Raw genomic sequence first — 15,441 nt, 5'->3', positions numbered from 1 at the left:
CAATCTGAGGCCTATCCACTGAATCACAGTTGTAGATGAATGCAGTATTTGGGTAAGATAACAGTAAGTTTTTATTTTCTATTTTGATAAAATAATTGGCAAATCTTACAGTGCTATAAAATAGACAGAGAGCCATGGGAAGTGCTTCTTGTGTTATTTAGTAGATTTCGATGTCCTATTGATAGCTCTATCACATTTCCAATAATTACGAATACATTTTTCTGTAGGAGAAAGAGGGGGCTGGGAGCTGGAATATATTTAGCCACCTTTCCCCATGGCTAGGCTTAAGCTGAATCTTGCAATGCAAGTGGCTGGGAGTGAGGACCACATCTGAAATCTGGACATGGCAGAGCACTAATACATTCTCTGCAATCTCTGTCATGAAGATCACCAGTCACCTACAAGGCACAGTGGACATCCTGACAGCAAGCCGTACCAGCAGCAATCTATCAGCTTGTCCCATATTTAACCTGATGACTTACATATGACGGGGGGACAGGGAGATGCATTCCGTTACAAGTCTTCAAAAAATATTCAGTCCATGCTATACACCAGAAACTAACATAACATTGTAAATCAACTGTCAATGAAAAAAAATTCAGTCCATTAGAGTAGAATTGCTTCCTAAGCTGAAATATTTAGCAGATTTCTCACTAGGGGCAGTGGCTTGTACTTAAAATTCACACTTTCCAGGGTTAAGTACAAAAACAGAGCTAATCCGTTTGATAAAGTCCCACATCACTTCTCATTATAGAAATCACCACTTCCGCCTTTGCCATTTGAAAGGAGACAAGGTAAAATACAGAAGGTGCATGTTTTACCTTAGAGCTGAAAGCCATCCATGAATATGGAAAAGCAGGGGGAGGGGGGAGATCCAGAGAGGAAACAGCTAACAATAAGCGAGTAATGTGTACTGATCTGAGGAATATGCCAGGAGTTTGGTTATGATAAATAAGAAAAGCAGAAGTAGATTTGAAACATTCGTTTCCCTTTATTAGCTCAGTGAGGCTGATGTGTACTGCACATTTAAAAAAAAAAAATCACAGGAATTTTCATACAATGAATAAAACCACAACAATACATGTAGAGTTGGCAGGTGGGAAAAAAAAAAGCCCAACAAGGGCTCAACTAATCGCTCACTTTCCCTCTTCAGCATAGTTCAACCAACAGTATTACACTTTCACCTACAAATCTTATAGTAGCTCCATCAAATCAGCAGTTCATATTACTGAAAATGTCTGTCACATAGGTACAAATTTAGAATCATCACATTATATTACATGGCTATTCTAGGTCATCTATAGATCAGGTCTTAGACTACAGTGATTGAAGTTCTCGTTACAGCCATCAAAAAAGGACACATAATCATTACCTACTGTAAGTTCACATCTAAAGGCATGAAAAGGTTTCCTTTTTTTCAACTGACCCAACCATCATACCCCAATAGTGCAAAGTTCCCTCTCTGCTGCTTTGAATGTTGACAGCCCAACCGTTGCTCTCAGAGTCGTTTAGCAAAAATTGATTTTGTTGCACTGGAAGAATTATTCTGCTACATGTCTTGAAAAAAAAAAAACAAAACAACCCACATTTCTAAAGCACCAGTTCAGTTACCAAAATTGTAGATGTGGTACTTACCACAGCATGAAGGCAATGGCCCGGGGTCATCTAAAAATCCTACAGATCTATGCTGAATTTTGCCTCCAGTGATGATGGGGTGCATGTGTTCATTTGAAATGTTCTCTCCAAAAAAAATTTAAAAAATAAAAATAAAAGGAACACAGTTTACATTTTGATGGGCTACCCACAGTGTCTGCATAAGATACAAAAGCTCTATTTGGATGGCCTAGTGAGTCTCTCTTTGCACTAATTTTAGATGCAATTTGAAGTCCATGGAAGAAAACTGTCTTCATGGTAACAGTATTTGTCAGGCCAGAAGGGGGGATAAATGAATCCTCAACATGAAATCTGTAGTGTTGTCTTTTCATAAGTTAGAAAAGAAACGAAGATTTTTACTCATGTCAACAATCCAGGGCAAAAAGGAGAATGTATTGAAAATGGGATCACAAAAAATTTAAAGGCAAAATAGAGAAAGCATCTGGTCCTTGAACACATAATATGATTTACTAAATATTGATTTCTTAAAAATAATTTATTGCTCTTAATAGTCTTTTTTTATTCTTATTCTACAACAGAAGATACTCAAAATTCAGAAAGAAAGACTGTAAACTTTAGTTTGGCGTCCACACAGAGTTAAAATACCTGCATTTAACCTACGGAACAACAAGAATTAGGCGGATTAAAGATGTGTTACGGTCGTAACGCAGGACCTGTGAACAAGTTCTTTTATTTCATAGTATTTTTATTGCTTTCTATCTACTTAGAAATAAGAAGCCAAAAACTCAAGCAAGCATCCGACAGGACAGACAGTGGATTCACTCAGAACACAATATGCTGGTGATCAATGAATGCAGCTTTCAAAATTAGCTGCATTGGCCTGGGGGTGAAATCCATTTTATAAGATCGTGTTGGGCGAGAGAAAGGAAAAGAACGATTACGTAGTAGGTATATCACGTCTTCCAGAAAAGTCATGTCGGCCAAACTGTAATCGAATCTCAATTTAGAAACTTGAATATACACGCCAAACTTTACTGACTTCCATTCCAGGGCTCCGCACTCAGAGGAAATCCTGATGGTCAAAAATGGAGGTTTTTCTGAAGTTTTTATTGAATTTAGCAGAAGCAATGTCATCAAGAACAACTTCATGGTCACGTCAGAGGCCATGCTAGTGCAAGTAGAAACACTGCTTCTGCAAAAGCGGAATTTCCCAAATGAAACACTTAAACTCCAACCTGACAATTGCCATGCATCCTAGGTAGAAAATTTCCACTGGCTTTATTATTTTCATCATCTCATAATTTATAATAAATAGGCTATCTGCAACTGATAAATATGTCTCTTTAGTAAACAAAGGAATGAAATATCAGTATTTATACAGGATGCATAACTGTAAAAAATACAGATAAATACCATCATCATACTCTGCCAAGGGAAAGAGATACTGGCTTCAAAGACAGTCTTCAGACACACATTAATTATTGTAAAAATCATACTGTAATTATTACCTCAGCATTTTGTATCAAATTAAAATCACAAAAATTAAAACAAAACAGCATTTTAAAAAGATTTTTGACCTCTAGTTTCAAAACTACTGTTGATAGAGAAAATAAAAACATTTCTTAATGGTTACCCATTGAGAGACTTTACATAAAATCATGATATCGTCTAGAAAAATTTTAGATGAGAAAATTTCATTCCCCTAACAAATCCAGTGTATAAAACTTCAAAGAAAAACAAGCAACAAGAAAATGTGGAAAAATATCGCAGAAGTGGTTAATACCTTTAGGGGGCTAGGAGATTTCTTGACAAGATGCTTGGCTCGAAGCTCACCTAAGAAGGGATGGTTGTGCGTAAAGCATCGATTTGTTGTGTTGCACTCAACGGACACACACACTGTCCTTTTTTGTTTGTTTGTTTTGTTTTACAATCAAATATATATAAGCGGTAAGTTCAGCTTCTAAATATGTTAGTGTACAATAATTGTTTCACCTCATAATTACATTTGAATATTCTCGATTAAGAAAAATTTAGCAGTTTTGAAAAGAAGGCTGCATTTACAGTGCATAGCTGTAACAAAAAAAGAACATCATTGTATCGTATGTACACAAAATAAAAATACTCCATTTAACATCTGTAAATACTTAACTACATCAGAGAATGTAGCAATTATACTATCTGAACACATCCCAGAGAGTTCTACCCAACTCCCATTAGCAATGTAACACCGTGCTCGCTCCTCAGAAAGAACCACTGAACAAGCTGCACGCTTGACCATTGACAAGGCTTTTGAAATTCACTGTGGAAGATCAACATTTTGGACATTTACATGGGTGTCATGAGAAAGGACGAACTACAGAAACTTCAAAATGTTAGGAAAGTTGAGCTCGGTGCCCGAAGTATCCTCTCCCACCCAGATTCCATGGCAAAAGGAAAAAGGAAAAAAAGAAAGAAAAAAAGGGAGAGAGAGAGAAAGGATATGAGTTCTACGGAACCTGCAGTTTCTTCGGGATTGTCATATAATCATTACGTTATGAGAGAAAGCTTGCTTCAAGTTGATTTTGCACTTTCTTAAAAAAAACAGAGTACGGAGGCTGATGCCCAGACATCAGTGGCTGTCATTTTAGGGTGGCTTGTGGTTGGTTGGTTTTCTTTCCTTTTGGATGCACATATTTTTTTTTTCCTTTTGAATAGAATATGAACATTTTGAAGTTCTAGGTTTTAAGTGTGTCTTCATGGAACTGCTGCCATTTGAAGTGGTTTGCCCTTGCACGCTCTGGTCAGGTGTCCCCAGTCCCCACCTGTACATACACACTTCCCCCAAACCAGGCAAACACACACACACACACACACACACACACACACACACACACACACACACACACACACACATACTCCATCACCCAAACACACACACACACACACACACACACACACACACACACACACACACACACACACATACTCCATCACCAAGAGACTCAGGGAAAGCAAAGCTGACACCCATAAATAAACATGTGCTTACTGGGTTTCCATTCTGTCTCTTGCCTCTTCAGCAGCTGTGTTCATGTAAACCATTGTTGTTGTTCTTGTTGTATTGTTGTTGTTTTGTTTTGTTTTTGTACAGAGAGTGTAAAGTAGGAGAAATTCCCAAGTATGATTTGCAACAGTCTGTTAGGGAAGGACGCGCTGTCCCGTGAGGTATTCACCGTCCCTCTGTCATCCTCAGCCAGGGAACATGTTACCTGCGCAAGCTTCTCTGGGCTTCTTTCAGTAAACTATCGAAATCCAGAGAGTCATACTTGCTCTTGGTGGAAGCAGGGTCAAAGTCATCTGAGTTTGAATCTGAAAGAAACCCAAGCCAGATTTACATGTACCCTTTGCGGATGGTCATTAACTCAATCATCTAATCTAAGATTACCTGATTCAAGAGCAACTTATCCAATCGATAGACTTTAAAAAATACGCCCAGCTTTTATTAGTATATGATATTGGTGTTGGTGTACACATATATATGTGCATATATTTACATATATATTATTTCAGAAGGTGTGTATGAATATTAATATGTATAATATTTGCAGAAGGTATTTTTACAGTATATGGTACTGGTATATATACACACCAATATTTTAGTTAATTAATTGTATATTTATATATTTATTTATCTATTTATAGCACATGTATATATTTGCAGAGGGTAAGGAGTGATGAGAATTCAAAACAGTCATCTATTGACTCATTTGAGATTTAAACACTCCTGGGAGGTAATCAGAACAGACTTTAATATTTCTTTTCAATAGCAACTTAGTCAATCAATATGCTTTAAAAATAAGCCCCCCCTCCCCCTTCCTGGCATGTTAAATGACTTACCCAAGGTTCCTCAACCACTTAGTTGGAGAGGTAAAAGTAGAAGCTGGAACTAATTTTCCTATCCAGTGGGATTGATTTCATTGAGCATGAAAGCCAGTTGAGTGGGAGAGAGAGTTGTCAGAACTTCACCCACTCATCACCCTGCTGTTCCCCTTTCAGGCGGGAGGGACATACGATCTCCAGTACCTTGAGGAACCCCAGCAACAGTGGCACAAACTCTCCCCAAATTAGAAGGTTTAGGAAAATGCTTCATGTCCAGAGAGGGCAAATGCAGCCTCTTTACTCACTAATAGGAGAGGAAAAATATACCCGTATAAATAAAGCCATGGTCTTTCTTAGATCCTTAAACTAGTCCAAGTAAGCTTTTGGGCAAAGCTCCACATGCCACTTTAAGTAGCCCTGAACAAAATGGATGTATGGCAGCCACGTTGGACGTAAGGTAAAATTCTGTCAAATATTTCTGATTTTTCTCCATTGACATCTATGAAAAAGTCAACTATTTCTGCTGGTCTCTCAGCTTGAGAAAAGGTATCTTGGAAATACAATAGAAAGCCTCTGGCAAACACATTCATTCTTTGGAAAGCACTTACTAGAAGAGAAAACTAAACCTTTCTGGGAAACGTTAACAATCTTACTAAAATATAAATATTTGTGTTCTACCTAGATTAAATTACATAATAGAAATGCTCGGTGACAGAAAACAGTAATATTAGATAATACGGGGGCTAATCACTGACCTCACAAGGTGTTCTTCTGAAAAGGTTGCAAATCCCTCAAGCTCTCCAGAACCAGGCTGATTCCCCTTCCCCACCAGCTTCAATCTACTTTAAAGACAAGGAAATTCCTTCACTTTTTTTTTTTTCCTTTTTTCATTCTCACCATCCCTTGTCTTTACGGCATTTCTTTTTCCAGGTAAGATGAACAATTATAGTCAGCCTCAGATATAAAAACAGGACAAAAATGGCCCATCTTTCCTCACTAAAATTTTATATGGTCAATCTTAAATTACACTGGCTTACACTCTTCTCTTCATAGCCTAATGAATAATTTGCTTGTATAACCAAAGCCTCATGAGCAGCTGTTGTTCAAATCGAAATCTTTTCTGTAGACACACAAAAAAAGTCCTGTTCATTGTCAGAGATTAGCCTGAAATCAGAATTCCACTTGCATTGTAGATGAAACGGAAGAGTTGTCCAGTGATGGCAGGCTGTGTGACATAAAGTCAGCATAGAAACGTTGAGAACATATACGTGTATTTTCCTTGGAGGAAATTTTGAGAATATTTAAAATGTCTTAATTTGGGATTATTCTACATGAAACCCAGAATTACAGTGTTTCTGTATTTTCATTAGTAAATACTAAAAGCACTTTGATACAGTGGATTTCAAGAGTTTCTACACTGTGAAATACAGTGGCTGGTGCTTACGTATAAACCAACTTTAACGGGCATACTATGTCAGTCGGCACCCACAAAATCCTTCTCATTTCTTGAAGAGACAATGTGTTTATATGCAACTCCTGTGGCAATAACATCCACTCCACCCCTTTCCCTCCACTAAAGGAAGGATATTGCAACACAAGTAAGAGATAATGAAATTTTTATAGCAATAATCTGAAAGCCACTCTAACAAATTAAAAAAATAAATTTTTATAATTAATAATACTGTATTAATAGAAACAAATCACATCACAACTGTATTCCGAGCACCTAGAAAACTGTTGGCACAAAGTAGGCACTCAGTATTTGTCTAATGAATGTATTAATCTTGAACACCCACATATTATTAAAAACGTGATTGAAAATATTTGTGTTTAGATCTGGGATTGATTTACCAATGAATGGCAAGGGTATATGTAAAGTTACATATGTATTCAAGATGTTGATAACATAATACATTTCTTTGAGTTAATAAAGAGTTTGTGACCAATGTTATTTGTTTACTTTTTATTATTTACAAATTCTAAGCCATAACTAATTCCTGATCAAAATGATCATATTCTTAATCGTGACCCATCCTTCTGTTGTCCTAATTTAATTTCTGTCTTTCCTCTTTGAGATTTTTCATCAAGCTCTTTCACATGGAAAGATCTATTTGTTTATAGAACAGTAAACAGAAAGACACACAGATTACAGATTCATAGAAACCAGACTTAAATATTGGCTTCATCATGGTAAGCTTGATCATCCCTTTAAATTCTGAGTCTCATTTATAAATCTGGCTCATAAATAGTAACTAGAATCATTGTGTTTTGCATTAATAGTATTGTAAGCAACCATTAAGTGGCCTCAACAGCAGAGAAATGGAGACCTAAATAGACATTTCTCCAAAGAAGACATACAGATGGCCAACAGGGACCTGAAAAGCTGCTCAATATCCCTAACTATTAGGGAAATGAAAATCAAAACTATGATGAGGTATCACTTCACACCAGTCAGAATGGCCATCATTTAAAAGTCTACAAATAATAGATGCTGAAGAGGGTGTGGAGAAAAAGGAACCCTCCTACACTGTTGGTGGGAATGTGAACTGGTACAACCACTATGGAGAACAGTATGGAGGTTCCTTAAAAAACTAAAAATAGAACTACCATATGATCCATCAATCCCACTCCTGGGCATATATCTGGAGAAAACCATAATCTGAAAGGATACATGTACCCCAGTGTTACAATAACCAAGACATGGAAGCAACCTAAATGTCCACTGACAGAGGAATGGATAAAGATGTGGTACATATATACAATGGAATATTACTCAGCCCTAAAAAAGAATGAAATAATGCCATTTGCAGCAACATGGGTGGACCTAGAATTTATCATACCAAGTGAAGCAAGTCAGACAGAGAAAGGCAAAGATCATATATCACTTAAGTGTTGAATCTAAAAAAAAATGATACAAATGAACTTACTGACAAAACAGAAATAGACTCACAGACATAGAAAACAAACTTATGGTTACCAAAGGGGATGGGGGGTGAGGGGGGTGGGGTGAGATAAATTAGGTGACTGGGATGAACAGACACACGCGACTATATATAAAATAGATAAACAACAAGGACCTACTGGATAGCACAGGGAACCCTACTCAATATCTTATAATAATCTATAGAGGAAAAGAATCTGAAAAAGAATATATATATACATGTATAACTGAATCACTTTGCTGTACGCTTGAAACTAACACAACATTGTAAATTAACTATACGTTAATTTAAAAATAGCAGAGAAATGGGATATGTGAGCTAACTTAATTTAGGAGAACAAATAAAAATTTTAAAAATTGGTAATCTATCTAAAATGATAGGTTGCTTTACTTTTGGTAAAATTAATCAGTATCACATCATTTTCACTTTACTCTTGACATACACGTAAGCTCCCAATCCCTCTAAGAGTCCAGTATATGCTTATATGCACCTTATTCAGCATTCATGGCCCGAGGCACTTAACTTCAACTATTCAGGGAATAAAGACAAGATATATATGATGTTGTTTGGTTCCAAAGCTGGCCCCTGGTGTTGATTCTTTCATTTTAAAATAACTTGAAATTTATAACTTCTCATAACAATCATTTTTATTATAATTATAGCTACTATTCATTGAGAATCTATTTTGTGCCAGACACTGACACTATGCTAAGGGCTTCACAGACACATATTTAATCTTCACAACAACATTATAATGTATTTTACAAATGAAGAACCGGAAGCAGAGGGAGTTTAATTGCTCAAGGTCAAAAAGCTAACTCAGGTTTCAAAACCAGGCCTGCGAAATTCCAAAGCCAAGGCGCTTTCAACTACACCAGGCCTATGCTCAGATCGACTCCACTTCCTGCATTTGTTAAGGCTGGAGGCAATTGGAAAAATCCATGCCATTACAATACACATCAAACACACCTTTCAGGAAATCAGAGCTAGCTTAGCAATGGCAACGTTTCTATTGCTGCTGGCAAGGCAGAGAGATAACTAGAGGAGAAGCATTCTTCTTAGAAACATTTCAGGGAGGCTCCAGTTCAATTTGGAAATACTAACCCATGCTCCCTTTACCAGTGATGAATCACGATCTAAAGGCCCCTCTAGGTAGCTTATTTTAAACTCTAGATGTTTTGAGAGACTAGAAAACACCCTGGCCTTCATCACTGAAGAAAATAAGTCAAATCAACTCAAGACTTCAATCTGTCTGGACTGTTTTTATCAGCCAACATTTGAACAAATGACTTGCCACCTTTTATATTTTCATCCCTAGGCGTCTATCTCTCTAACAGTCAACTGCCTCTCCCCTGCTTCATACTATCTATTTAGCTTGTGAAGTGAATTATAGCATATTCCCCCTGAACAATGCACCCCACCTGTATCAATTACTCTAGGAAGACATCAGTTCAGGTGAAGGAAGAAAAAAGCCCTGTATTTGGTATTCATTTTTTTTCTTTATACCAAGACAAAGCAAGTGCAGATAGACATATAATAATGCTTAGGAGCAGATTTATATGTTAATTTCATGATGATTATTACAAACTGATTTAAACAATTATGTCATATGCACAAGACATTTGCCATTTTCCTTCCTTCATTATTTCATGAAGGAATTTAAAGGCTTACAATACACACGTTAGTTAGGGAATAACATGGAAAGGAACAAAATTAAGATTGGAAAGGAAATCAAGATGTCCATCGTGGCATTATTTATAATATCAAAAACTGAAAATGTGTTTAGCTATAATGGAACGATTAAATATAATGGCACTATTTGCCAAACAGAATACTATACAACCATTAAAATATACTGGTGAATTATTTTTGATCCTTTGAATCACAGTGGAAAATGAACTTATATAATATTAATCGAGAAAAGTAGAACTTAAAAATGTATATATACGTATAATATGACCTCAACTATAAGAAATTTGACGTTCTGAGACAAAATACTGAACAGCAAATCCCATACTAGGTAACAGTGGTTATCTAGGTGATAGGCTGAGAGGTGATTTTACTATTTTTCTTAATACCTTTTTATATTTTCCAAATGTTACCCCTTGAGTCTGTACAATTTTTATAACAGGCAAAAAGGAATACTTATCTATTCTTCAGCTTCCTTACCTGTAAAATGGGGATGATAATATCCACTTCCTAGGATTGTTCTGGTAATTAAATGAGAAAACGCTTACAAAGCCTTGGCACAGTGCCTAGCATATGGAAGCACTAAAAAAAAACAGGTTTTTTTTTCTTTTTTTGTTTTAAAGAAAGTACAGTGTGATTTAGCACATGAAATTTTACTTTCTCCTCTCTGAGTGTAATTTGTAGAAAATGTTGGCATTTCTAAGAGTTTGTGAGATAATAAGGAAAAAAGAATAAGACTTTTGCATATTCTGTTCTGCAAAGCAATGATGCCAATGCTATAGCTTGTACAAAAGGATTCAGGGTAGGCAGGCACGGAAAGCAGTAACAGATTACAAACGAGTACAACACTTGCACACTCAAAACATACCACACACACACACACACAAAGACATACAAATAGTGCAGAATTTCAGCATATGGGCAGACAGTAGAAACAATTTGCTTCTTCTCTTTGTTGCCAAAACTTAAGCCCCTTGCTTCTGATACTGTCTCGTGTGTTAAAAAATAAAAAATAAGATAAAATCTGTATTCAAATATTCCCTCTAGTAAAATAAAGCGATGGTCCAACCCAATGTGCCTACAGTTTACATATGCTTCCATGTTGAGCTCTACATTATGGATTCCTCATTCTATGTACAGTAAAATCCATACCTAGGTCTGCATAGTTAGACTTGAAAAATTGCTTGCGTCCACAAAAGTACAGCTCGAAGTCAGTTTCATTCGATCTGCGCAAAGTATATCCATTTTCAAGAGCAGCAAAAGCATCACAGGTATAACGGTAGGTAATGAAACCATAGCTGTCTCTGCAACGGACAAAGAAGAGAAGTTCAAAACTAGTGAGGAAGGATTAGCATATATGACTGTAACCCTTTCTACTTTGGAGACTTCGCTGGTGCCAACGTCTGAACCATTGCATCCATTTATCAGTGTGATTGTCCTGTCAAGCAGCTGAATACTTATTTCTGGGACAGGAAATCTCAACTAGAAAGATTAATAAATAGGGATGAAAGAAAATAAATAAGGTTCTGAACTCAACATGTCATCTGTCAAAGCATTCCCATTCTAGTAATCTTATGGCCATAATTTTTTACATATGTCAGCTTCTAAACAAGAAATAATCTTGAAGATTCTCACCCATCATCCCGCAGATTTACTGTGCACTCCTCAATTTCACCAAAAACTTCAAAACGGTCCCTCAGTTCTGTCCGTGTTGTGTCAGGTCTGATTTTACCAACATAAATCACACGGCGTTCTTCCTAGGAGGGGAAAGTGAGAAGATGCTTGCTAGCTCTGAAGTCAGGAAAGAAGCTGAATACTCGAAACATTTATAAATGTACAATCGTGCATAATGAGAACCCCCCCCCCAGAGCATGCCAATTAAAGCAAAACACACACTAAACCTGAACAAAAGACTAGAACCAAGTTTTACTTTCCATTTCTTCAGTATCACTCTCTTCTGCCTCTCACTCTCTTCTACTTTTTCTATCCATCTCTGTTCCTTTGTCACATGAAAATTTAATGTATTATAGGAGAAATGTGTGTTATGTAATCTTTTTTATCACTTAATAGCTGAATAATATCTATTAAATATTTTAACACTTGTGACCCGATTATTAATCTTCAAAATTGGTAGGAAAATGACCTGGCTTGCAAAACTCTTTAATTTCTTCTTAACTCAGAATTGTAATAATAAAATATACACATTTTTTAGTTCTATTGACAAATCATTGACATCCATTACTGTATAATTTTAAGATGTACAGCATGATAGTTTGACATACAAATTTTGACACCCCTCAAAATATTGATTCTTAAACTCTAGTATAAATACAAATTACCTGGGGTGCTTATTAAAAATGCAAATTATTGGGTTTACTCGAGCTCTATTAAAAAAATTTGGAAAGTAAGCTTCAATTATCTTTATTTTTAACAAGCACACCCCAGTGATTCTGATACAGGTGGTCCAAAGACAATAATTTAAAAAATACAGTCTTAAAATACTGGCCATTTTAAGCCATGGGTCTCCAAAGAATAAGAGCTATAAAAGAGGCTATAAATTTCACTTTGCCAGTGAATCTTATTTTAGGAACAGACGAGAAGGGTGTGGCCTAATTTTCACAAGTGGAGTCAATATCATCATAATCTGAAAGTCAACAGCAATTTATAACCTACAAAATACGGGAAGAATATTTTATAGCCTGAAGATGGATCACTTTTTAAAGAACAAGAATGCATTCTTAGTGTAAGAAGTAATCGTATATCTCTTATTCCAAGAAGACAAGGCCAAAGATGATGATGTTTCTCAAACTGAGAAAAGGTTTTTCAAGAACGTAAGAAGTTAGTATAACGAAGTGTTTACCAGTTAGCTTGTATGTCTATCAATGGCAAACAAGAATGAAATGAACTTAAGGTTGGAGAGATTTAAGTTAGACGGAGGCAGAGACTAGGAAACACAGGGCAAAGGTACAGATTTAGCTTGCCTAAGAGTTTTCTCTGGATGTACTGAGAATATCTGAGAATATCTTTTTACATCTTGGATGATGTAAAAAGTCATTTAGGCTTAAAGCAAAGAGATGTCCTATGTTATTTACTGAACATATGTCCATTTCATGTGCCCAGTATTTAGCAAAGAACTTGGTAAAGAGTGGACTCTCAATAAATGTTTGAGAAACGTAACTGAACAATTCACAGACCCTATAATATATATCCTCCTAGGTGATTTGATCATCCATGTTTCTTCTTTTACCATATGCAACACTCACATTTCCATTTTCATCAGGAAAGTTCCTCTGAGCTTCAGATTCAAATAAACAACTATCTATTTGACATCTCAGGTTGGATGTCCCATAGGCACCTCAAACTAGACCAACATTACCCAAACCAAACTCTGTAGTTCAGCCTCTTCCCAGTGGGTCTTTCTTGTATCAGTGAAGTTAACACCATCTAGCCTGTTATTCAGGACAAAAACCCAAGTGCCTTCCTTGATTCTTCCCGCTTAGTCCCCTCCACATTTCCAAACACTCCTTAAGTCCTGTTGATTTTTACTTCCTAAATCTGCCTCTTTTATTGCATGTCCCCTAAATCAAGCTGCCAGCATCTCTTTCTGGACCAGTAAAACAGCCTCTTTACTTGGATCCTGTGTCGGTGTTTACCCTCCTCCAAACTATTCTTTCACTTCGGTCAGAATAGTCTTTACGAAGAGTACAGGAAACCAATCATGCCAATTAAGATCTAAAACATTTCAATAGTTTCTCATAACATTTAGGGAAAGACCTACATCATTAACAGAACCTACCGGGCCCTTCAGGGTCTGGATCTATCTTCATCTTGGGCTTCAGCTCCCACATTCCATTCTTTCCTTTCCTCTATTTCCAGCCATATTGATCTTCTCTCAGTCCCTAGTACGTACTGTGCTCCTTCCTTTTCTAAGGGCTTTGCACAAGCTGCTTCTCTGCTACTTGGAATATCCTTTCCACACTGCCTCTCCCTCCCCCCAACCAACATACACATACTGTCTAGAATTACAGTGAACTCAACAATCATTTTCCTTTCTGAGACTTGAGGTGAGGTCCAGCTTTCTATTACAAGTTGCTCTGATAGAACACTCTACTTCTCCTTTGTAGATCTGTGCCCAATTGTAATTAAATAATTAAAAGTTTATTCGGTGTTTAATGTCTATCTTCCCTAACAATGAAAGCTTCATGAAAGCACAGACCATACCAGTCCTATTGACTATTATATTTTAAGGGTACCCAAACATAAGAGTCTTCTTAATGAATATTTGTTGAAAAATCAATCAATTGCCAATCAATTAATGACTTTTAACACCTAGTTCCATACCCTTCATTACATCAAAGGTGACTAAGTGTGGTCCTTACTCTGAGACTCTCTAAGACAATGGAGAATGAAAACCAGGTTTGGTGCTTTATCATAGGAAAAACCTTGCCCAGGTAGCTCAGCTGAGTGTACTAACAAAGGTTTCCATGATTTGCTTTTATGGTTTAAGTGTAAGGACTCTCACTCTTCCCACTCCACTGAAACAGCTGGTAAAACACAATTCCTCTGACAGCAACCATTGAGCCTACATAACTGATGAAGTACAGCAAGCAGAGCAGGCTGCCTGATTCGCTTCCATGTAGATTGTATGTCCCAACTGAAGGCTGTAATTGTGTTGTTCCAGAGCACGCAGCACATCCTGGAGGTCAATAAATATAAATGGAGAGTGAGGCTCATCCCGGGGCAGTGCTGTACACTTGAGCAAGGGAATCATCACATCACATTCCGTTCTATTTATGCAGCCAGCTCCAGCCAAACAGCCGAATTTGATGGGACTGTTATCTAAACTTCCTGGCGCCTGCTTGCATGAGTGTCATTTATTTATTTTTTTTAATGAATGTTTTTAGGAAGGTTACTACTGTACAGAGGGAAAGGAGGGAGAAATGCAGAAGAGAGAGAAAGAAAGTGAACCATCACAAAGAACTTGCTCATCTACCATTAAGGGAATATACACAGCCTATGTTCATCTTCAAGGAAATTCAAAGTAAAAGTGAAAATCGACCATATGCACATCCATATGCAGACATATTGGGATAGTCTCTGAATTGCTTCTTTATACGAAAAACTCTATGCAACAATAATCCCAAAAGAAGATAAACCAGAGGACCTTTTATATCGGATACTGATACATTCTGCAGTAAAAAGAAGACACAACCTAGATAGGAAAGACAGAAATCCAAAGGGCTGTTCCACAATCACTTAAATTACCTATTTGACTGTCAATCTTCTTTTATGCAACATAAGAATGCGACCACATCTTGCTATCTTACAAAGATCAGAGATT

The 15,441-nt window shown here is 36.7% G+C and overlaps 1 protein-coding gene across 8 annotated transcripts in view; it reads right to left on the bottom strand.

The window, feature by feature from the left end:
* Positions 1-967: 967 nt before the first annotated feature.
* PPARGC1A (PPARG coactivator 1 alpha) overlaps positions 968-15,441 on the bottom strand; it is a 113,061-nt gene continuing 98,587 nt past the window's right edge. For 2 of the 8 annotated variants that reach the window (XM_028492093.2, XM_055086122.1), the window contains exons 11-14: positions 11,736-11,857; positions 11,253-11,404; positions 5,488-6,694; positions 4,870-4,959 (exon numbers count right to left, since the gene is read on the bottom strand). In XM_028492093.2, coding sequence (XP_028347894.1) covers positions 6,573-6,694; positions 11,253-11,404; positions 11,736-11,857 — 396 coding nt within the window. In that variant the 3' untranslated portion in view covers positions 4,870-4,959; positions 5,488-6,572. Of the gene's footprint in view, positions 3,685-4,639; positions 4,960-5,487; positions 6,695-7,512; positions 10,683-11,252; positions 11,405-11,735; positions 11,858-15,441 lie in introns of those variants that run through there. The other 6 variants (XM_055086120.1, XM_007130763.4, XM_055086121.1 and 3 more) reach the window with 6 other exon arrangements.

The sequence above is a fragment of the Physeter macrocephalus genome, chromosome 7 (genome assembly GCF_002837175.3).
Source record: "Physeter macrocephalus isolate SW-GA chromosome 7, ASM283717v5, whole genome shotgun sequence".
NCBI classification, from domain to species: Eukaryota; Metazoa; Chordata; class Mammalia; order Artiodactyla; family Physeteridae; genus Physeter; species Physeter macrocephalus.
This window is presented reverse-complemented; position numbering and strand designations above follow the sequence as displayed.